We start from the raw sequence: 23,677 nt of genomic DNA, 5'->3' as shown, positions 1-23,677 counted from the left end.
AAGCATATGTTTTCTCCTTTATAAGAATCAAATTCTTTGTGGTGAAAGGGTTGCACACCGCCGATATAGATGAAGCAATCGACGATGTATTTTTGTGTGAGAATTTTCATCTCTTACACATGGGCGACGTTGATGAGGTGGTCGTGCCATGGTTGTAGGTTTTCACATGGGCAACATTGATGAGGCAGTCAACATGGGCTACGTGGATGAGGCGGGCATGCCATGGTTGTAGATTCGCCAAATAGTCGAGTTGATATTGTTTCTTTTCCATCACACAAGATCAATGATGCGATCGGATTTTAGAACTTACCGTCGAGGCCAACAATTGGTGCGAAGATGAGCATGTTGATGAAGCTCCGGCGTGCTCCGACGATAGATGAGATTGATGTCGAGATTGAGGAGGGAAAAAGGAGTGTGGAGTTGGCGTCGGGCTACGGCGCGCTTGAGGCGAGAGCTTTGGCTAGTCGTGCGTATGTGCGTCTCCAAACCTCGCGTGCGCATCTACATGGGTCTCCCTTCTCCCGTGCCCGACCTTGTGAACGAGGGGTTGGCTTTGTTATATATAGTAGTGGACCCGTTGCGCCAAATGGCGCAGAGGCACACTAAATCCATGTTTGCGATGAGAAAAATATCTATGGTTGAATCCCCTTTAATAGGAAACATGGGGAATTGGTGTCTATAATTAGATGTATATACACATTTTATTTTGATAGCACAGAGCCCCATTTAAAACAAAATATATGTTTTAGTGGACATAAGCTAGTCAATCCGACCTACGACGAGATTTTTGGGCTGGCCTGCTCGAAGTAGACCCATTGGGTCAAATGGTGCAGAGTCCCGTTTAAAATCATGGGAGCATTGAAAATACTTGCATTTTTTTTGTAATTTTAGGTGTGAGTAACCACTTGATACCAACGTGAACCATTTTAATCAAAACTTAACAATGATTTCTCTCTACAAATATTTACTTACTTGAGCATGCACAATTTGTAATCAATCACAGTTTCAAAGGTGGGACTGAAGTAGCTAACACTTTGCATTTAAGATAGCATATGATGAGATAGGAATAAAAGTTTGGTTCTTCCTGAGACTCACCAAACTTCAATACACACATACATGGACCGAACAAAATTAGGTCGGTGGTTCCAAATAGGAAGTCCGAGTAGTTGTAGATTTGCACTAAAAAAGGTAAACATATTTGACAATAAAATGTATTTAATGCATGATAACCATTGTGTAGAGGAGAATCTCTTAGAAATAGTGGTCAATTACATCATATAAATTATTATTTGAACTGAATTACATCATATAATTTGGTTCTATACAAAAGGAAATTTCCTCTTTTGTGTATATATCAAGACCACCCCCTTGTGATGAATGCTTTGTCCTTCGAGTCAAATGGCACAGCTCGTATCCTTTGTGGCAAAAGAAAGGAGTCTACAATACACATCGATGTCCAGAGAAAAAATATGACGTAATGCATCTCAACTGATTGATTGTTTCATCTCTGCTATTGTAAATCATGTCCTCAAAAGTTTGCAGAGCTCTAAACTTCTCCGAAATAGCTGCAACAGAAAAGAATAAACTATACCATAATACCATACTCAAGTTGACCACTACAACTAAGATCGTTATAAAATAGAAACTTCAAAGGCCATATCAGGTAATGTGTTGATAGGATTTAGAAAACAATGGCTGGAAAACAAATATATTTCTCAACACAAAACAAACTAAGACAAACATTTCAATACTAAAATAAAACTGCATCAATCACAATGGTTCCACTACACTTTGTAGACGCCTAATTGCTAATTTACGTTTTACGATTGATGGAATCAAACAACATATAAAGAATCACGTTTGAAGTATATCAAAATCCTGTAGCTTGGAAAGCGAAAATAACGCAAGACACATGAGACTTGCAGGACATATATTTCACAAAGAACACAACTGAACCTTGGTGTACAAAGATCATAGGGCTTGACCGCCAATCCTTTAACTGGTTAAAGTATAAACAAAATTAATCTTGTCGTTGAATAAAACCGTTATGACCTACTAAACCCAACCTGGCAAAATGATCCATTTCAAAACAGAACATTTGATGTGTCGTTAATTATCAGCTGTTATTTTTTTTGGAATAGAATCATGGTGCAACATATCTTGTATTGCCGTTTACAGAACGAAGAAAATTCAAACAATATTTTAACATTAATTTATCTTCTGTCCTAATGATAGTCTCATACAGCGCCACATCTCTAACCTTGAGCTTTTTGAAAAATACCAGACAAACATGTTAGATGGGTGCAAATGCTTCTATTCTTGTTATTAATTTCTTACAATGTAAATTTGTAAGATATACATGCAATTCCAGCTAGAAATACACTGACAAATTGCATTCAAATCATTATGGAAAATTAAGAACAGGTTCTACCTTTTTCTTGACAGAAAATAAAGAAAGAAAGAAAGAAAGAACATGCCGGAATTTTAATATGAGTAGCAGAGAGGTGGAGAACCATAATCCTTCTTCGGGCAGAGACAACAGTGGACGGCTTGGCGCCTGCTGAGGAACGCGTGATATTATTGGAATGACCTCTTGGCAGATGAGCATGCATGAAGAACATCAATACAAAAGGTGGTATAAAATATTAAGAAATTTTAGGTTCATTGATGTTATTTGAAGCCAAAATGTCCTAGCCAAAGAGAGTTGTACCAGCAGAACAAACATTCCAGGTTTTTTGGAAGCCACAAGAACAAACTGCCAAACACATTACTGGTATTCATACAGTCAATATTGCTACAACAGAATGTGCGAAAATTCTTAATGTTCTTCCTCTCGATGAAAAAACAGGATGTTTGCAACTTTGCGTTATGGAATAGGATTAACGATAACAAATTAGATGTAGCCAAACTGAGCAGAAATTCATGCATAAGAAGATAGTGGGTTTCAGAGATGTTGTCTGGTTTCCAGACCTGCAGGCAGCCTACAACGTCTCCGGTTGTACTGCTCAGTGAATCCGGACATTGGGCATGCTGTCGATGGATGCACTCGGCCTTTGCTGTTGGTGCCCTTGATCTTGAAGAGTCCAGTGCATTCACCTGGCCATCAATATTTTGCATCAAATATCATAGAATACTATATATACATATATCAGGAATTCTTCTAATACTATAGTAACACCCACCATCGTACCTCCCTCTCTCTTTCTCCCTCCTCTCCTTCCTTCTCTCTCTCTCTTCCTCATCTTCTCTCTCCTGCAGGGACCGATCCATGGTGATGGATCGAATTGAACACTCTCGTTGTCGCCTTTTTCCTGCAGGTCACTACCGCTGCCGGAGATGCCCGCCATCGCGCCTGCACTCCTCGGTTTGTACATGAAAACATATGAAACATTAAAAAGCAAAGAAGCAAGATCTGTAATGTTCCCATCAACCATTGAAAGATTCAATTAGGAATGAATTAGTTTTACACACAGTAAAGAAAGAAAGCTTAGAAAGCAATCAGAACATATTTAGTCAAATTAGCAGCAATCTGAAATTACAACTACCATGATATTTTTAGAAACCAATATTGCAAGGAAAGCAGGATAATTGCCACAATCTTCTAGGAATTCATGGACCCACCTAGCTGTAGTCTCAACAAATGCCAAAAGTTGGTGATCCCATGAATGTACTAAGTGATTTTCTTAAAGTTTGTAGCAGACCTCACACAATATCCCTGCAAAAATTGGACAAACTGAAACTACTTTGAACATGCACAACCCAGAAAGGTATATAGGTCACAAAGTTGTCAAGTAAAAAACCCTCTCCATCCCAACCACTTCATTGCAATATTAAAATGAGACAGATTCCCTAGCCAAAATTGTAGCGGTAATACATAGTACAGAGGTTGAAAGATATTCCTAATAGTAAACTTAACTATAGAAGGTGCTACAAATAGCCATCTTTACTGTAACAACACGATGATATTCCTAAGAAGCAATCATCTACGTTGGTACATTCTCAGGTTTAGGATATCCATTCCTTACATGGCAATGCAACCCAACATGATATCCTTTATGCTTATGGTCAATACGAAAGATTGAGTAAAATGAAGTATCAACAGAAATAGTGTCAGTACTAAATTGTTAATCTACTCACCTGCAATCCATCTTCAGAGATCACGCTGCACAACGGTCGTAACTTCTATATATCCTCTGTACTTCCATTTTGTAATATAATATGTGGAAGTGTTATATGTACTCGTTAGAAAATACTTGTGAAAGTACACTATTCCAAACTGGAACAATAAATTTGAGACAAACTTGATGACAGTCTGAAGCTGAACTCCTACTGTGAGGCCATATGTGCATTTTGTTATGGAATGGTCTGAATCATAAATACCCTACTAGGAAAGAAACACACACAATCAGGATTATACACTAAGAGGAAGGACTAAAGGAGAAAATGCAGTCAAATAAAAATATTAACGTACAAAGGTCAATCAGTACCAAGAAAAGGGGTCAGTAAAAGATGTACAACGGAACTGAACTGAATTTGGGGGCTAAATGGCACAAACACATCTATTTAAATATTGCACCACTTCGAGTTTAAAACGGAATGGTGGCTCATGAAATAATCAATGCAGGAAACTACTATCACAATATATTGAAAACCATCACCAGGCTCCATGTGTATTATTGGCTGGACTATACAAAATGTGAAATATGGTCTTGTCTATTGTGATTCAAAGACTGGGATTCTAACCACTGTGTGGGATCAATGATACAATTTTGGGCATCCAGGGCTTAATATCTCATTCATGTGATCTCATAAGTATTCTCATTCCTCCAACCTGCGTACATCCACCTGCATACATCCAGCAAACGGAAGCAGGCTCATCTAACACGAAAATAGATGTAAACTTCTTTTAGGCACAAATATACCTAAACGAAGAAATCTCACACATACACCCATGTAAGAAAAAAAATGTAGCAGCACCAGATTTAGAAGGGTGCAGGGGGATAGGTTGATGTGTAAGGTCAGAACTAGAGAGATGGATGAATCATAGAAATATGGTATCTTACCAGCTAAATATTCTGAGTCTAATAAGTCCTTCAAATGAATATTGTCCTTCCTGATAAGGAATAACAATCTGCACACTTCAGAAGAAAGCTGGATGAGGCAACCAAAAAAAGCTTCAGATTTGTGCATTCATAGAAAAGGAAGAAATCACACACACAGGTTGAAGGAGGAGCTCCACCTCCTTGCTCCTGCTTCTCCGGCCGGCGAGCCTCCCTCCACGGCCGACCCTGCCCGCAGGCGCCGGTCGTTGCGCCCAGACCTGACCTGTGCTTCACCAGCCTAAGTGACGGGCCGACGACGCGTCCTTCTCTACCTCGTACCCTCCCATCAGCCATAGATCTGTTGTAGCCCATGGAGGCATTGGGGCAACGATGGGGAAGAGGGGGGAAGGCGACGACGGGCACACACATGCAAGGGAGAAGGAGGGGGAGGATTCCTGGCTTCGTGTTGTGGCAGCCGACGAGGGAGAGAGGGGGAGACCGAGGAGGGAGGGGGTGCGGCATGCGGGCGAGGGGATTGGGCGACGGGATTTCGCAAAGGAAAACAGAAGAGGAGCAGCGGACAAGCGGGACCAGGAACAGCGGCGGCCCACCCGTCATCGCACGAGCACAAGCCTGGGTTCACGATCTGGGTGCACATGTATCGGCCCACCCCTTCTGCAGCTGACGCTGGACGCAACAACTCCCCACGATGCATGATGTGTGCAACACGAGCAGCCAGTGAGGAGCACTGCGGCAGGAGCAGTTGACCAAGGAATTACCGCCGACGAGCGGGGCCAGGAGCATAACCGGCCCACCCATCATAGGCAAAGCACAGGTGCGGGTGCAGAAACCGGGTGCCTACGCGTCGGCTAACCCCTTCGCAGCTAACCCACGACGCACGACTCGGCCTGCGCGCCTTCAATGCATAGACTCAAGGTGATGCCTCGCATGCCATCTTGGATCGGGTATGACATAAAGTAGGTTCGGATAGGGAAGCGGGATCCTCTTCAGGAGGCGGGTGCTTGAAGAGAAAAAGTGTGGTCCGATGACAAAAGCTGAAAAGGTTGGAGGGAAAAGTAGAGATGCATGTGTAATAGAGTCTTTATTTTCTATTTCTTAATGAGGCCCACTAGTGGTAGCTTGCATTGGGAAGAAAAAATAAATGTAGGTGCCTCAAATTACTTTTTGTCATGAGGCATATGTATCCATATGCCACCATTGTACATGCCCTGAGCCACACGACACATCGGGAATGGTTGACGCGAGAAAAGTTAACCCAGCCAATCAAAGACCTCCTCGAGCCCACCAGTCATCGTACGCCCATGAAGCAACCCTGGTCAAAACTGTTTGTAAAAATCAAACGGCGTTGACCCGACCAGGCCAAATCGAAGGGTCAAAACGAAGCAAAATCGAGGGAGCGCTCGGGAGGGAGGGTCGCCCATCATCCTTATATGTTAGACCTAAAACCTAAAAAGTGCAGCTATGCTAATTAGTCTTACCGAGCACACACTCTTACCGAGCACACACGCTCGCGCGCCGTCCGATCGTCATCTCGCGGCTGCGCGCTTCCCAAGTTTTGTCGATGCGTCTGACCGCACCATTCCATCGATGCGTGCGCCAGGTGGCACCTGGTCATGGCGTCAGGACGATACCTGTTGGGTGTCTATGTGGTCGTGGGTCCCTCAAATTCTTCTCCCCTCCCCACTTCCATCTCCTCCCCATTTCGAAACCGCTCCCGAGCGTAGGGAGCGCACCACATTTCCTTCCAAATCCACCAAATCCGTAGCAGTCGGCGCTGTCGCGGCGATTCGGCAGCCGTCTTCCGCCAGAGTGAGGAAGGGATAGCGTGCGCGGCGTGGAGGGAGGGGTTAAGCGGCCAGGTGCACGTTGGTGCAGTGACTGGGACCATACCACTACAACCACAACACACAGCAGCCGGCGGCGTCACGGCGATTCAGCGGCCGTCTTCCGCAGGAGTGAGGAAGGGATAGCGTGCGCAACATGGAGGGAGGGGTTAAGCGGCCAGGTGCTCGTCGATGCAGCGACCGGGGCATACCACTACAACCACAACACATAGCAGTCGGGGGCAGAAGGCGCTTGTAAGGGCATATTTATCCCCAAGATGTTTTGGTGATTGATGACAATGCTTTTGCGGACTAATCGTGTGCGTTGAGATTTTCAAAGATTCATCCTTTGGCACGAGACGATTTCATCCCCTCGAAACTTTTATTCAAGACGGTGTAACTCCTTCGTTTCTTTGTTGATGGACTAGTTTCGTAGGAGTCACCGTACTATCAAGAGGGGATCCGCTTTGGTAAGGCTAGGATGGAATCAACACATACACATTCTTATCACACCCGGTGTTCCTTTCTGCTCCATTGGAGCTATCTTTCCTCTCAGTGCCTGCCTTGTCCTGTCCCAGCGGTAGTACCGCAGTCCTCAGCGGTAGTACCGCCGAAGTACGTCAAGCGATAGTACCGCTCCCCGAGCGGTAGTACCGCTTGCGGTCTTCGGCTGTAGTACCATAGTGGTTCCGGGCTACTACCGCCTCGACTCGAGACTGCTGTTTTTCGTGTCGGGTTTTACGGTACTAGTAGCGGCAGTAGTGGCGGTAGTACCGCTCCAAGCGGTAGTACCGCCCATACTTCCGCGGTAGTACCGCTCTGGGACCAGGACCTTGCAACCCTCGTCAGCACGGCAGTACCACTGGGAGGGAACGGTAGTACCGCTTGTCAGCGGTAGTACCGCCCTGCCCAAGTGGTAGTACCGCTCTGTGTGTGGTTGTTTGGGGGGTAACGGTTGGATTGTTTCCCCCACTATATAAAGGTGTCTTCTTCCCCAAAGTTGACTCACCGCTTCCCCCAAAAGCTCCATTGTTGCTCCAAGCTCCATGTTCGCCCGATCTCTCTCCCTAGCCAATCAAACTTGTTGATTTGCTCGGGATTGGTTGAGAAGGCCCCGATCTACACTTCCACCAAGAGAAATTTGATTCCCCCCACTAATCCCTAGCGTATCTTGTTACTCTTGGGTGTTTGAGCACCCTAGACAGTTGAGGTCACCTCGGAGCCATAGTCCATTGTGGTGAAGCTTCATGGTGTCATTGGGAGCCTCCAATTAAGTTGTGGAGATTGCCCCAACCTTGTTTGTAAAGGTTCGGTCACCGCCTTCAAGGGCACCAATAGTGGATTCACGGCATCTCGCATTGTGTGAGGGCGTGAGGAGAATACGGTGGCCCTAGTGGCTTCTTGGGGAGCATTGTGCCTCCACACCGCTCTAACGGAGACGTACTTCCCTTAAAAGGAAGGAACTTCGGTAACACATCCTCGTCTCCACCGGCTCCACTCTTGGTTATTTCGTGCCTTTACTTTTGCAAGCCTACTTGTGTTGTATCCCTTGCTTGCTTATGTGCTAGTTGTTATTGCATCATATAGGTTGCTCACATAGTTGCATATCTAGACAACCTATTTTGTTGCAAAGTTTAAATTGGTAAAGAAAAGCTTAAAAATTGTTAGTTACCTATTCACCCCCCTCTAGTCAACTATATCGATCCTTTCAATTGGTATCAGAGCCTCGTCTCTTTATTAAGTACTTTGCCGTCCGAAGAGTATGGTTGACACCACAGACGGTGCGAAGGAGCACTCCGGTGTGAATCCTATCTCGTCTACGGCCAATGGGGGAACCTCGGTCTCTCCTGAGGAATTCAATGTGGCTCTAGACACACTGAAAGAGTCCATGACGACCAAGGTTGAAAGCATGTTTACTAAATTTCTTGAAGGACTTAAACTGTCCACCTCGCTGATGAAAGTGGGTGATCCCACTAACAAGGTGACGGATGCTACCTCCGACAAGGGGGAAGCTAGCAGTGAAAAGGGTCCTTCTACTAGCGGTAGAATTGGCACCGGCATCTTTGCCCATGTGGAACCTCCAACTTATGGTGGACCGGTTCCCTCTACTCATTTAAATCATGCCAGTCTTCCACCTAAGATTGTGAAAAATGAGTATTTTGATTCTTGGGTGTACTGCTTCAAGCGTCACTTAAAGCATGTTAATACTAATCTTTGGAGAATCATTGAAGAAGGTTTCTATCCACATGACCCGAGCAACTTCACCCCTCGAGAAGCCGTGGATAATCAATTCAATGAGAATGCTCTCTTCATCATCCAAGAGGCAATTCTCCCCGAAGATCTCCCTCATCTTCGACCCTACGCCACGGCCAAAGACGCATCGCATTGCGTTGTGTCTCTCTATCGAGGAAGTGCAAGCATTCAATGCTCCAACTATGAAGTGGTGCAAGATGAAGCCGATGAGTTTGCTATGAAGGAGGATGAAGAACCTCATGAGCTCTTTCGGAGGGTAACCAAACTTGCAGTCTCGCTACGAGATCATGGGAGTAAGGACACGAATGACAATTGGATCAGACGCAAGTTCCTCAAGGCCATGATGCCCTACAACAAGGCCATGTCCTCCGTCATTCGTCAAAGACCGGACTTCCACTCCATGACCTCAAGTGAAGTGTTGGATGAGTTTGTTGCCATGAGCATCTTGGACAAGACCGCCAATAACGCGGTGCTCCGGTCTCAAAGGGCAAAGAAGCCCAACCTTGCCTTGAAGGCCAAGGTTATTGTGGAAGAAGAGGAAGAAGAGGAAGATGAGGAGAGCAACCCCGAAGACACAAAATATGATTATCACAAGCACATGGCTCTTACTTCGAGGCAATTTTGGAGCAAGAAGAACTCAAGACCCAACTTCAACAAGAACAACTCAAGTGGCTTCAAGAGCACGCAGTGAGTTAGAACTTGCTTCAACTGTGGCAATATGAGCCATTTCATTGCGGATTGTCCTTACGAGAAGCGGGAAGACAATGGTGGCATGCTCATTTGGAGAGACAAAGCCAAGTCCTTCCCCAACAAGAACAACTTCACCAAGAAGACTCCTACTCGAGGGTTGGTGGTTCAAGAGGAATACCGTGAGGATGACGATGATGATGAAGATAGTGAAGCAATGGCCATGGCATCCGTTGCCATTGCCACAACTCCCCGGGTGTCTCTCTTCGACTCACCCAACGAGAACATCACCGCCAAGTGCCTCATGGCTAAAACCACCAACAAGGTAACCCCCAACATCAAAACCACTATTATTCCAAATCCTTCTTTGACGGTTGGCATTGATGATGATAAGGGGTCTAATGAGGAAGTAAATGATTTTGAGTCTTTTATGAGTAAGCTCAAGGGCAAATCCAAGAAGCACTTTGTTGCTCTCTTGGAACAACTTGGTGAAGCCAATGACATGATCGAGGCTCATGAAGGAACCATCTCTAAGATGGAAGGTCATAGTCGTGAATATGCCGATGAGATATCGGATCTCTCTAATGCTCTTGAGGAAGAGCGCGGGCATCATTTGGCTCTTGAGGAGTCACAAAACGATGACCATGCCAAGTTAAAGAAAGATCTTGATCATGCTCTTGTTGTGTCTCGTGTGCTAACTTCCGAGAAGGCTAAACTTGGGGTTGATCATGCTAGACTCAAGGAGGAGTTTGATGTGCTTGACAAGGCCCACAAGGTCTTGAAGGGTGCTCATGCTAACCTCAAGGAGTCTCATGCTCAACTCCAAGTTAATCTAACCAAGGAAAAGGCCACCTTTCCTCATATGGTATTAATTGATAATGCATATGCTACTAACCCATGTTGTGAGCATGTGCATCTTGTGGAGGAGAATGCCAAGTTGAAGGATCAACTTGAGAAAGGCCTTGTGACTTGCATTCAAGGTGAAAAGAATCTCAACGATCTTTTGAGCAATCGAAAGGAAGTTGTGGCCAAGAAGGGAATTGGGTTTGCACCCAAGTCTAAGAACAAGAAGAAGAACGACAAGACCAAACCACCTCCTCCTCTCAAGCAAACTTTTGTGAAAGAGGGAGAGGGTGCTCCTAAGGAGAAGAAGGAAAATGTGAAGGGTGTTAATGTCAAAAAGAGCAAAACCATCTCCTCCAACAAAGCCGGCGACTTTAACCCATCATATGTGTTGTGCCGTGCTAGTGATGGGCATGTTTATGCTAAATTTGTTGGTTCTCCTTATGAGTACACTGAGTGGTCTATTTGGGTTCTTAAGACCCTTGTTACTAACATCAAAGGACCCATTACTAAATGGGTACCTAAAACCAAGCATTGATCTCTTGTAGGTGTTTGCTTCCGGTGGGGGATCATGGTTGCTCGATAGTGGAGCAACAAATCATATGACCGGGAGCAAGGACTTGGTGGTGGACATGCAAAAGATTCCATCTATGCCCACCAATGTCGAGTGGGGTGATGCTTCACATTCTAAGGTATTGGGTCTTGGCAAGGTTGTCATTTCTCATGATCTAACGATCGAGAAAGTCATGCTTGTTGAGTCCCTTGCATACAATTTACTTTCCGTTTGTCAACTTGCACTCATGGGCTTTGCCACTTTCTTTGACATTGATACCGTGGCCCTCTTGTGGAGCAAGACTCTTAAAGTAGCCTTTGTTGGGCATGTCGAGAATGACCTCTATGTGATAAACTTTTCGGAGCGACCCACTAAGACCGCGACATGCCTAATGGCTAAAGTTGATGTGGGATGGCTTTGGCATCACCGTTTAGCCCACGTCAATATGAGATCTTTGCAAAGTCATCTCAAGGGGGACCATGTCCGTGGACTAACAAATGTTAGTTTTGCCAAAGATCATGCTTGCAGTGCTTGTATTGAAGGAAAGCTCCATGAGAAGGCTCACCCTCCCACGACCATCATCTACTCGAAGAGACCCTTGGAGCTCCTTCACATGGATCTTTTTGGGCCTCCATCTTTTGATAGTCTTGGAGGTAGAAAGTATTGCTTGGTGATTGTGGATGATTATTCAAGATACACTTGGGTATACTTCTTCAAGAGGAAGAGTGAGACTCAACAAACCGTCATCGACTTTGCAAATGAATCTCAACATCAACATAATGCAAAGATCTTGACAATAAGAAGTGACAACGACACCGAGTTCAAGAACTACACCTTGGATGAGTTTCTTAGTGATGAGGGGATTAAGCATCAATATGCTGCACCATATACCCCTCAACAAAATGGTGTTGCGGAGAGGAAGAACCGGACGTTGATGTATGCGGCAAGGACCATGATGGTGGAGTTCAAGTCTCCATACAACTTTTGTGCCGAAGCCATCAACACCGCATGTCATGCATCCAATCGGCTCTATCTCCGCAAAGGCTTGAACAAGACTCCTTATGAGATACTCACCGGCAACAAGCCCAATCTCAAGTACTTCTGGGTGTTTGGGTGTAAGTGTTTCATTCTCAAGAAAGGTGTTCGTTTGTCTAAATTTGAGGCTAGAGCTTATGAGGGCATATTTGTTGGTTATGCTACAAACTCTCATGCTTACCGTGTTCTCAACAAGTCCACCGGACTCATTGAGGAGACGTGTAACGTGGAGTTTGACAAAAATAACGGCTCCCAAGTGGAGCAAAGTGGTATTTGTGATGTAGGTGATGAAATTCCTCCCCAAGCCATAAGAAGAATGGGTATTGGTCATATTCTACCCATTGAGGAACCCCTTGTGGCCTAAGGAGAACAATGCTCCACTCAAGTGGAGCCATCACCTCCCCAAGACCCACACGCTTCCGAAGAACAAAGTGAAGGCCCTCAACCTCATGAACAAGACCAAGGGCAAGATCAATCTCAAGATGGTGGTGAACCTCCAAATGATGCCCAAGGTCAAGTTCTCCCCCTCGAGCAAGTTCAAGATCATGAGCAAGCTCAAGATCAAGAACAAGCTCAAGACGGCGCTCAAGATAATCAAGTTAACCCTCCTCCTTCCACATCCGAGGAGGAATTAGAGCGTCGTGCCGCGAAGATTGCTTCCAAGCTCACCACCAAAGGCCATCTCATGGAAAATGTGGTTGGAAGCCTAAGAAAGGGGGTAAGCACTTGTAGACAATTAGCAAACTATTGTGAACATCACGCGTTTGTCTCTTGTGTTGAACCCCAAAAGGTCTATGAGGCGCTCGAAGACTCGGATTGGCTCAATGCCATGCATGAAGAACTCAACAATTTCGAGTACAACAAGGTGTGGAGATTGGTGCCAAGGCCATCGGGGAACCACAAAGTCATTGGAACCAAGTGGATTTTCAAGAACAAGCAAGATGCTCATGGGAACATCATTCGCAACAAGGCAAGATTGGTAGCACAAGGCTACTCCCAAGTCGAGGGTATCGACTACGGTGAAACCTTTGCTCCCGTTGCTCGTCTTGAATCCATACGTTTGTTGATTGCTTATGATTCCCATCACAACTTTAAGTTTCAACAAATGGATGTGAAAAGTGCTTTTCTTAATGGTCCTATTAATGAGTTGGTCTATGTCAAGCAACCCCCCGGGTTTGAGGATCCCTACTTCCCGGATCATGTGTATCAACTCGATAAGGCACTCTATGGCCTTAAACAAGCCCCACGTGCGTGGTATGACCACCTTACCAAGTTGTTACAAGATCGTGGATTTGAGGTGGGGCAAATCGATCCCACTCTTTTTACTAAGAAGGTCAAAGGGGAGTTGTTTGTATGCCAACTATATGTTGATGATATTATCTTTGGTTCTCCTAACAAAGTTTTCAATGAGGAATTTGCTTCTCTCGTGACCTCCAAGTTCAAGATGTCTTCGATGGGAGAGTTGAAGTTCTTCCTTGGTTTTGATATCAAACAACGAAGAGAAGGTACCTTCATCAACCAAGCCAAATACACTCAAGACATGCTTAAAAGATTCAAGCTAAGTGATGTCAAGCCGGCTACTACACCAATGCCTACCAAGTGCCAACTTGACATTGATCCCAATGGTAAAGCGGTGGATCAAAAGGTATATCGCTCCATGATTGGCTCCTTGCTTTACCTTTGTGCATCTAAGCCGGATATCATGTTGAGTGTGGGAATGTGTGCACAATTTCAAGCCGCACCAAAGGAAAGTCACTATGTGGCGGTCAAGCGAATCTTTCGATATTTGGCTCATACCCCAAACTTTGGCTTATGGTACCCAAGAGGAGCAAACTTCAAGCTTGAAGGATTTACGGATTCTGATTGGGCGGGAGAGAAAGTGGATAGGAAGTCCACTTCCGGAGAGTGCCAATTTCTTGGGTGCTCTTTGGTGAGTTGGTCTTCCAAGAAGCAAAGTTGTGTGTCTCTCTCGTCCACCGAAGCGGAATATGTGGCGGTCGGTAGTTGTTGTGCACAACGCTTATGGATGAGGCAAACTTTAAAGGAATACGGTGTCATTTGTGACAAAGTGCCTCTTTGGTGTGATAACGAAAGTGCCATCAAGATTTCTCTCAACCCGGTGCAACACTTCATGACGAAGCATATTGAGATTCGGTATCACTTCATCCGGGATCACATTAGGCGAGGGGAGATCAAGCTCAAGTATGTCAACACTCATGATAACCTTGCAGATATTTTCACGAAGCCCTTGGATGAAGCAAGATTTCGCGAGTTAAGGCCTGAGCTAAATATCATTGATTCGAGCAATGTGACTTGAACCCTTGCACACCCCACCTCACTCAACTTGTTGTCTAGTTTAGATGTAGGCATGGACATAGGGGGAGTGTTGTTCTCTCAATGAACTCTCCCTCCCCCCATTATGCATAAATTGATCTAGTCCTTCACTTTAACCATTTTTGGATGGTACTTGTGCTTCAAGGATGAGTTCTGGTCATGGGTCCAAGGTTAAAATCTTCGCGACGCCATACCTCTTGACTCAAACATAGGTGGCCTCGGCCCCCGCCCTCTCTTGACGAGGTGTGTTTTGGCCTTTTGTTAGTGGGTTTGTGGCCGTTTTGTTTTTTCTCTCGTCTTGGCTGCATTTCTCCGTTTCTCTTTGAGCTTAGCCGTCTTGCCTTGTGCCTTTTTGTTGCTGGGCGGTACTACCGCTGGTGGTACGCGGTACTACCGCTTCAAGCGGTACTACCGCTCACCAGAGTGGTACTACCGCTGCGGGGCGGGGTCAGGGGGTTATATCGTGGGCAGGGGGAGGTTTCTCTGCCCCATACCCATTCGCTCACCCCCTTGGTCCGTCTCGTCTCTCCAGCAACCGACACCGCGGGAGGGCTCCGGCGGATCTCCTTCTCTGAGGCGTCCCTCTCCATTCCCTTCGGTGGAGTCGATCCCCACCTTGTCCTCTTGCCATGGATGCCGGTATTGCCCCCATTCCCTCTCTCTTCTTGTCTAAATTTCCAATCTAGCATCTTAGGGGCAATAGTGGTTGCATCTCTAGATTTTTGGCCAAATCTAGGCTTGAGTTGGATGGAGAAGGCATCTAGGCAGTTTGGATTAGTGGTTGGTAGAAGTATTTTTAAATTTGGTAGGACGGTAGTGCCGGATCTGACCACGGCAGTAGGAAACTGCTGTTTCCCCGTCTCGAGCGGTACTACTGCTCCCTCTGGAGCGGTACTACCGCTTGGAGCGGTACTACCGCTCACAGGTCACAGTACTACTGCCCTCTACCAGGTTCCATCATACTCTTACTACTCAGTGATCCTTTTGGTTGTGTTTGATGGCTTATGCTCGTTCTTTCTGGTTGTTTGCGTGTTCTTGTATGTGGTTCCAGGTGATGAGCTTCCTGAGCTTCAGGATCGGTGTATCAACCCCGGTCGTGCCACGTCAAAGCGTTACCGCACGACTGAGTCTGCAGGAGGTTCCTCAAGTGCTCCACCTCCACCTCAACTCAAGAAGAAGTCTGCTATCAAGCCGAAGCAATCTGGCAAAACCGTGCCAGAAATGCAAGCCAAGGAGTTCTGGGCAAGGCGTCGCCGCAACCCCTATGAGGCAGACCAAGATCCCACTTTGGTCAACCGTCTGTTCTGGAACAGGTTTCAGTTTGCCATCTTCTTTGATGTGCTCAAGGCCAAGAAGAACCTCTTTGTTAACGTGCAGTCCATCGACAGCGACCATATGGAGAAGGATCCTGAATACTTTGGTGAAGCTCTTCAGATGTGCACTCAACTGAACATTCTTGGTGTCATGCAATTCAACAAAGATTATGATGCTGATATTGTGGCCCAATTCTATGCCACGGTTCATCTCAGGACTGATGAGGACAGGACACTGACTTGGATGACAAATGGCAAGCTGCTTTCTGTCAAGTGGAAGGCATTCATGGAGTTGATTGGGGTGGAAGATCACGGGCTTGCGTCTCCTGTCGGCTTTCGCCCACACCGCAACACCACCTCCACTCACAAGCAAGCACTATGGCCCTACTGCACTTTGAAGATCAACCCTGAGACAAAGAAGGAAACGAATGAGTTGCCTGCCTTTCTGGACATTCTTCACTGTGTCTTGCATGAGACTCTTTTCCCTCGCATCGGGAATCTGGATATGGTTCATTCTTATCTCGTGGACATGCTTCTCTTCTGCCAGCGTGAGAAGGAAGAAAACACCGGAGAGTCCCTGGATATCTCTCATGTTATGTGGTCTGAGCTCTTATCTGCTATCTTCGAGCACAAGTGCCCGATTTATGGTCCGTTCATCATGTTGCTTATTGAGAAGGCCTGGGATCGTGTCTATCCCAAGGTGATGCTAGAGACTGGAGAGTTGGTCTCTCATGACATCAAGCGTCCGAGGAAGAAGGACAACTGGGGCACTCAGGTCCCTAAATCTGGAGGTCCTTTGTCTACTACTGCCATGGATACCGAGGAGGAGGTTGAGGCTGAGGCTGAGGATGATGATGACTATGAGCCTTCTGTGGCAGAGCCCTCCTAGGCAACGAAGCTCAAGCTCAAGATGAAGAAGTTGTTCTCCATAGAGTCTCACGGTCAGTACATGACTCATGTGGCTGAGAAGAAGGCCCGCGGTCGTCACAAGGAGCTCATGCGTCAGTTGGGTGCCACCGTTAACAGTGGATCTGAGGACCAGCTTACTGAGGAGGAGGAGTGGATTCAGCAGCACTGCCCGTGGACAGATTCTGATGCCGAGCACTTCCCGACCGGCGACGGTGGCGAAGACGATCCCGCTGAGATCTGATATTTGAGTCCCTCTCTTGCTATCACCTGGAGCCGTAGCAACACTCCCTCTCCTTTTTGGTGTATCGATGCCAAAGGGGGAGAGAGTTTAGGGATTTGTGATTTGTGACTTCCGTCTTCTGTGCTTGTGTTTTCTCGCAGTTTGCTTTGTTTGGTTTGTGTCAGTGAGACCTAAGTTCCAGTCATATGGTGTGAGACATATGCTACCTTATCTTTCGAGTATCATTATCTATGTCTTTCTAGCTTATGAGTTGCATGCTTATCCTGTTATCTATGTTGCTCTCATATACCCTGCTTAGGTTGTTGGTCTCTAAAATGTAGGGGGAGCATTGATCCTAGTATGTGTGCCGTGTAGTCCAAAGCACTTATCTAGATAGCACACATCTAGGGGGAGCCCATCTACATTTTAGGACGGTGGGGTTTTGCGCTTGTCCTATCTTTCCTGTTTGTGCAAATCCCGTATTGTCATCAATCCACCAAAAAGGGGGAGATTGTAAGGGCATATTTATCCCCAAGATGTTTTGGTTATTGATGACAATGCTTTTGCGGACTAATCGTGTGCGTTGAGATTTTCAGAGATTCATCCTTTGGCACGAGACGATTTCATCCCCTCGGAACTTTTATTCAAGACGGTGTAGCTCCTTCATTTCTCTGTTGGTGGACTAGTTTCGCATGAGTCACCGCACTATCAAGAGGGGATCCGCTTTGGTAAGGCTAGGGTGGAATCAACACGTACACATTCTTATCACACTCAGTGTTCCTTTCCGCTCCATTGGAGCTATCTTTCCTCTCAGTGTCTGCCTTGTCCTGTCCCAGCGGTAGTACCGCGGTCCTCAGCAGTAGTACCACCAAAGTAAGTCAAGCAGTAGTACCGCTCCCAGAGTGGTAGTACCGCTTGCGGTCTTCGGCCGTAGTACCATAGTGGTTCCAGGCTACTACCGCCTCGACTCGAGATCGCTATTTTTTATGTTGGGTTTTACGGTACTAGTAGCGGCAGTACTGGCGGTAGTGCCGCCCATACTTCTGCGGTAGTACCGCTCTGGGACCAGGACCTTGCAACCCTCATTAGCGCAGAAGTACCGCCCTGCCCAAGCGGTAGTACCGCTCTGTGCATGGCTGTTTGGGGGGGGGGGGAACGGTTGGATTGTTTCCCCCACTATATAAAGGTGTCTTCTTCCCCAAAGTTGACTCACCTCTTTCCCCAAAAGCTCCATTGTTGCTCCAAGCTCCATTTTCGCCCGATCTCTCTCCCTAGCCAATCAAACTTGTTGATTTGCTCGGGATTGGTTGAGAAGGCCCCGATCTACACTTCCACCAAGAGAAATTTGATTCCCCCCACTAATCCCTAGCAGATCTTGTTACTCTTGGGTGTTTGAGCACCCTAGATGGTTGAGGTTACCTCGGAGTCATAGTCCATTGTGGTGAAGCTTCGTGGTGTCGTTGGGGGCCTCCAATTAAGTTGTGGAGATTGCCCCAACCTTGTTCGTAAAGGTTCGGTCTCCGCCTTCAAGGGCACCAATAGTGGATTCACGGCATCTCGCATTGTGTGAGGGCGTGAGGAGAATACGGTGGCCCTAGTGGCTTCTTGGGGAGCATTGTGCCTCCACACCGCTCTAACGGAGACGTACTTCCCTTAAAAGGAAGGAACTTCGGTAACGCATCCCCGTCTCCACCGGCTCCACTCTTGGTTATTTCGTGCCTTTACTTTTGCAAGCCTACTTGTGTTGTATCCCTTGCTTGCTTATGTGCTAGTTGTTATTGCATCATGTAGGTTGCTCACATAGTTGCATATCTAGACAACCTATTTTTTTGCAAAGTTTAAATTGGTAAAGAAAAGCTTAAAAATGTTAGTTGCCTATTCACCCCCCTCTAGTCAACTATATCGATCCTTTCAGTGCTGCAGTACTGGAGACGCGGCCGAGGAGGAACGACCCGCGCGCCTTCGCCGTGTTGTTCGCGCGGAGGAGGATAATCGTCATGCTGTTGGCGCGGAGGGCAGAATCACCATGAGCAAACCTCCTAGGTCAGTTCATCGACCCCATTGTGTAGGCTTGTCAGATCCGCCGAGTTTTGGGCGAAATCGATGAGTACTCATGCATAGGTTAACTAATTAGGAACGGGTTAAGCACTCATTTAGATTAGATTGGGGTTGGGTACTGGTGAGATAGGATTCGAGGGGCATTCAAGGCTTGGTGGTCCTTCAGTAGGTGTCGTGGTGTGTGGAGGGAGAGGGCGGGAGATGTTATCGTGCATTGGTTGTAGATCTGCTGACTTGCCCAACAACTGCTCATATAGTTGCCTAGTACCTTTTTTACATGCAAATAAATGTACCTATTTGTGTTTGAACAAGGCAATGTTTGATGTTGTAGGCTCCTTTGTTGAATGTGTGTGTATGAGGTTGTGTGCTGGGGTTACGACGCTCTCATTTGTTTATAGATATGTCCATATGTCTTTGCTTAAGTTTTGTGATTCAGTTGTCATGCTTGCTCAAGTTTTACGAGTCAGTTGCTTCACATGCCCTCATCTATTGCCTAGTGCATTTGTGCAATGCCTGGCTTGCTCAAGTTTTGTGAGTCAGTTGCCTGACATGCCATCATTTGTTGACCAATGCATTTGTGCAATGTCAGGCTTGCTCAAATTTTTGTGAGTCAGTTGCCTGACATGCCATCATCTATTGCCTAGTGCATTTGTGCAATGTCTGACTTGCTCAAGTTTTTGTGAGTCAGTGGCCTGAACACGCGCCTCATCTGTTTTTTGCCTAGTGCGTTTGTGCAATGTCAGGCTTGCTCAAGCTTTGTGAGTCAGTTGACTGAGATGCCATCATCTGTTGCCTAGTAGTCATGATATGTGTCGTGGTATTCTCACGGGGGGTGTTGCAAGACGACATATGCCACAAGGGCTTAGTGTGAGGGTAAGACTGCTGCTGATAGGACCGGGAGCGGGTATGCGGGTAGCACGCGGTGGTTTACCCAGCTTCGGAGCTCTCCGGAGAGATAATACTCCTACTGCTGCATGTCTGGGTGTATCTATCTGGGGTGTACATCGGGCAGTACAAAGTGCTCCTGGAGCTGTATCTGGAGTCAGTGCCAAGTGCATCTGATCTGGTATATCGGATGGCCGGATGAGCATGTGTGCTCTAGTGGCCGAATGGCACTTGGCCGTGGGTGTGTGCGTGAGCATGTGTGTGCCCGTGGGAGTCAATCCCATGGATGGATGGATGTGTGCCTTTATATAGGCAAGGCTAGCTTACTTCCTAAGCTATGTGGTGGTATGGGCAAGGCATGATGGAGTGTCATCCTTGTCCCCTGGGTCACTTCATAAATAGTGCCAGGGGACAAGTGACACTATACATGATGGCTGAGATGACACGTGAATAGTGCTCGCGTATGATCGTCTCGTCGGTGTCTTGCTTCGGGCTGCAGTCGGCAGCCGGCTAGTTGGCACAGTCGGCAGCCGGCTGGTTGGAGCAGTCGGCAGCTGGCAGCCGACCGGACAGAGCAGTCGGACGGGGAGCCGGCAGGAGTGGCCGGGCAGTCGGACTGAGGGGCTTTGCTAGCCCCGATGTCTTGAAATAGCGTCTTGCCGTCTTCGGGATACCCGTGGTCAATTACTCCGACAGTAGCCCCCAAGCCTCCGGGCAACTTGGCAAAGTTGGGCGAAGGTTTTTTGGCGAGTGTTCAAAGAAATGATCGTGAAAAAAGACAAAGTTAGTCCATGCAGATATATCAAATGTTTGCTTTTAGCATTGCAAGTTTTATGCGGAGGGTGCCGACTCGGTTTCGTCCGAGCCCCCTTCTATCTTTTTCATGTCCCCTCCGCTCTTTGGCTTGTGCTCTCGCTAGCCGGACAGCCGCTCTGCGGTTTGTGGCTGAGAGTGGGCCGCGGAGTGGAGTGTACAATACTCAGACTCTGGGAGAGAATTTAACCGAGTAGATACTCATAAAGGAAACTGTCGGGTCGCCCGAAGCGTTTTTTTTTCCGAACGTTTTTCACGTGGGTGGCCTCCAGCGTTCACTCTTGCCAGTCGGGCAGCCGCTCTGCGGTCTGTAACTGAGAGTGGGCCTTTGGTACCGTGCACGCTACTAACCCGTCTGCAGGAACTAACATCTCAGGCCAAGCGGCCAGCCTCCGGGCCAACTCTGACTGGCGTCGGGGTGGGAGCCGGCCTGAGGTCGGCCAGTGGAGGTTCGGCGCGACCCGGCGCAAGGCGGGGTTGGAGCCGGCTGGGCGGACGGTTGGCGACCCGGAGCCGGCCCGGGGTTGGTGCGGGGGAGGCGGCAGCGGCGACCCGGCCGGCGCGGGACGCGGACCGGAGAGAGCGCGGACGGCGACCCGGCAGGCGGCAGCGGCGACCCGGCCAGCGCGGGACGCGGAGCCGGAGAGAGCCTAGCACGGCGACCCGGCAGCCAGGCGCAGGCCAAGCTGGACGCGGTGCGGAGCCGGTCGAGGACGGGCTGGGGCAGGTGGACACGGCACCCCGGCGGCCAGGCGCGAACGCGATGCATGCGGCGGGGGTGCGGCGACCCGGCAGGGAGGCTAGCTGGGGCGCGCGAGGTTGGGGGCAGCGAGGCCGGGCGCAAACCGAGCGAGGACCGCGGTCAGGCAGAGGGCACAGCAGCCGGAGCTGCAGAGGTGGTTGGGGGCGGCTGCACGGAGCTCCCTCTCGCGCACGCAGCAGGCGGCCACGAACTCGGTTCGCTGCAGGAGACCGAGAGGAGGGAGAGCCGCAAAGTGGAAGTGGAACGAGCCAGTGTTTGGGGTAAGGTACAGGCAATGTCTGGCCATCATCTGACCATTGTACGGGAAGCTTATATATGGCTAATGTGTTGTCTGGCTGGTGTACGGGAGATATCTAACTAGTATCCGGCCAATGAATGGGTAGTGCACATGCGATGTATATCATGTATCTGGGAAGCGTTCAGGCTTGTGCATGGCCAATGGTTTGACCATTATATGACTTGCATCTAGCTAGCTTGTAGAGATGACATATAGAGAAGTGAAGGCACGTTCCGGCCAGAGCAAGGTGCAGCGTGGAGGGGAGCCGACGCGGGCGGCGCGTAGATGGAGACGGCCGGCCAAAGCAAGGCCCAGTGCGCGGCGTGCGCGCGGACAGACGGCCGGCGTTGCGGCGGTGGTGACGAAGGCGAGGCCGACGACGAGGGTGCGCCGCCCCTCACGGCCATTCCGGGGGCATGTCGATGTCGAGCCCCCGACCACTATCGAAGAGGCGGCGCGACGCCGCGATGATGAAGACGAAGAGGCCGATGGCGAGGACGCGCCGCCCCTCGCGGCTGCTCTGAGGGTGTGTTGACGTCAGGCCCCCGAGCGCTACCGGAGAGACGATGACGAAAATGGTCCCGCCCGGACTGCGAAACCAGCAGCAGCGTGGTAGCATAGTAGTAGTACCACACCACGGTGGGCGCCAAATGTCGTGGTATTCTCACGGGGGGTGTTGCAAGACGACATATGCCACAAGGGCTTAGTGTGAGGGTAAGACTGCTGCTGATAGGACCGGGAGCGGGTATGCGGGTAGGACACGGTGGTTTACCCAGCTTCGGAGCTCTCCGGAGAGATAATACTCCTTCTGCTGCATGTCTGAGTGTATCTATCTGGGGTGTACATCGGGCAGTACAAAGTGCTCCTGGAGCTGTATCTGGGGTTAGTGCCAAGTGCATCTGATTTGGTATATCGGATGGCCGGATGAGCATGTGTGCTCTAGTGGCCGAATGGCACTCGGCCGTGGGTGTGTGCGTGAGCATGTGTGTGCCCCTGAGAGTCCATCCCATGGATGGATGGATGTGTGCCTTTATATAGGCAAGACTAGCTTACTTCCTAAGCTATGTGGTGGTATGGGCAAGGCATGGTGGAGTGTCATTCTTGTCCCCTGGGTCACTTCATAAATAGTGCCAGGGGACAAGTGATACTATACATGATGGCTGAGATGACACGTGAATAGTGCTCGGGTACGATCGTCTCATCGGTGTCTTGTCGATGTCGCTTCGGGCTGCAGTCGACAGCCGGTTCGTTGGCACAGTCGGCAGCCGGCTGGTTGGAGCAATCGGCAGCCGGCAACCGGCCGGACAGAGAAGTCGGACGGGGAGTCAGCAGGAGAGGCCGAGCTGTCGGACTGAGGGGCTTTGCTAGCCCCGATGCCTTCAAATGTCATCTTGCCGTCTTCGGGGTACCTGTGGTCAATTACTCCGACAATATGTGTTTTTTTTTCAGGTGCATGATGTGTAACAGATTTTTCTTGCTCCTTGTAGTCATGTTTTACTTAAGTTTGTATTAATGTTGTAGCATAGCGAAAATCAGATAGTTTACAACCTTTTTCATTGTCCACTTTTTGTAAATTGCTTTTCGCTTAGTTTAGTAGGAATTTAGTCAAATGACTTTCTTGGATGATATACAGTTTTTGCAGAACCGTTTTTCTTCTTTTTTTCTATAATGATGCTCATTGTTTGTCCTTTATATACGCAACAGAAAATAGATGACTGGGACAAGTCATAAGTCAAAACAGGATGGACCTGCTGGATCAAGTCATGATGACCTTGCATCTCATGGCAATGAAGAGCATCAAACACAGGTGTGCACATCATTAGGAAGTTTTATGTTCTCTTTGTACAT

At 47.9% G+C, this 23,677-nt stretch overlaps 1 protein-coding gene across 24 annotated transcripts; it reads right to left on the bottom strand.

The window, feature by feature from the left end:
• Positions 1-1,235: 1,235 nt before the first annotated feature.
• On the bottom strand, positions 1,236-5,621 carry LOC123159362 (uncharacterized). 24 transcript variants are annotated; one of them, XR_006479668.1, is made up of 7 exons: positions 5,240-5,581; positions 5,064-5,151; positions 4,744-4,845; positions 4,138-4,384; positions 3,622-3,715; positions 3,183-3,352; positions 1,236-3,096 (listed from the first exon to the last, which is right to left on the bottom strand). XR_006479668.1 is itself a non-coding variant. In XM_044577191.1 (3 exons), exons 1-3 carry the CDS (start codon positions 3,432-3,434, stop codon positions 1,438-1,440), a joined length of 498 nt encoding a protein of 165 aa, XP_044433126.1. In that variant the 5' UTR covers positions 3,435-3,610; the 3' UTR covers positions 1,236-1,437. The 24 variants fall into 24 exon arrangements, 1 of the variants encoding a protein (XP_044433126.1); XR_006479678.1 differs by having other exon boundaries at positions 4,138-4,193; XR_006479670.1 differs by having other exon boundaries at positions 4,138-4,381; positions 5,064-5,138; positions 5,219-5,580.
• Between the last annotated feature and the right edge of the window lie 18,056 nt (positions 5,622-23,677).

Source organism: Triticum aestivum, chromosome 7B (assembly GCF_018294505.1).
Source record: "Triticum aestivum cultivar Chinese Spring chromosome 7B, IWGSC CS RefSeq v2.1, whole genome shotgun sequence".
Taxonomy (NCBI): Eukaryota; Viridiplantae; Streptophyta; class Magnoliopsida; order Poales; family Poaceae; genus Triticum; species Triticum aestivum.
The sequence above is the reverse complement of the archived record's forward strand: the minus strand, read 5'-3'. Positions and strand labels throughout refer to the sequence as shown.

Coding starts and splice junctions, on each gene's coding strand:
- LOC123159362 (XM_044577191.1), bottom strand. CDS start 3,434: ATGGTTGATGGGAACATTACAGATCTTGCTTCTTTGCTTTTTAATGTT. Junction 3,097..3,190: donor AGGGAGAAAGAGAGAGGGAG/GTACGATGGTGG, acceptor ATTGATGGCCAG/GTGAATGCACTGGACTCTTC. Junction 1,566..2,970: donor ACGTTGTAGGCTGCCTGCAG/GTCTGGAAACCA, acceptor TTTCTGTTGCAG/CTATTTCGGAGAAGTTTAGA.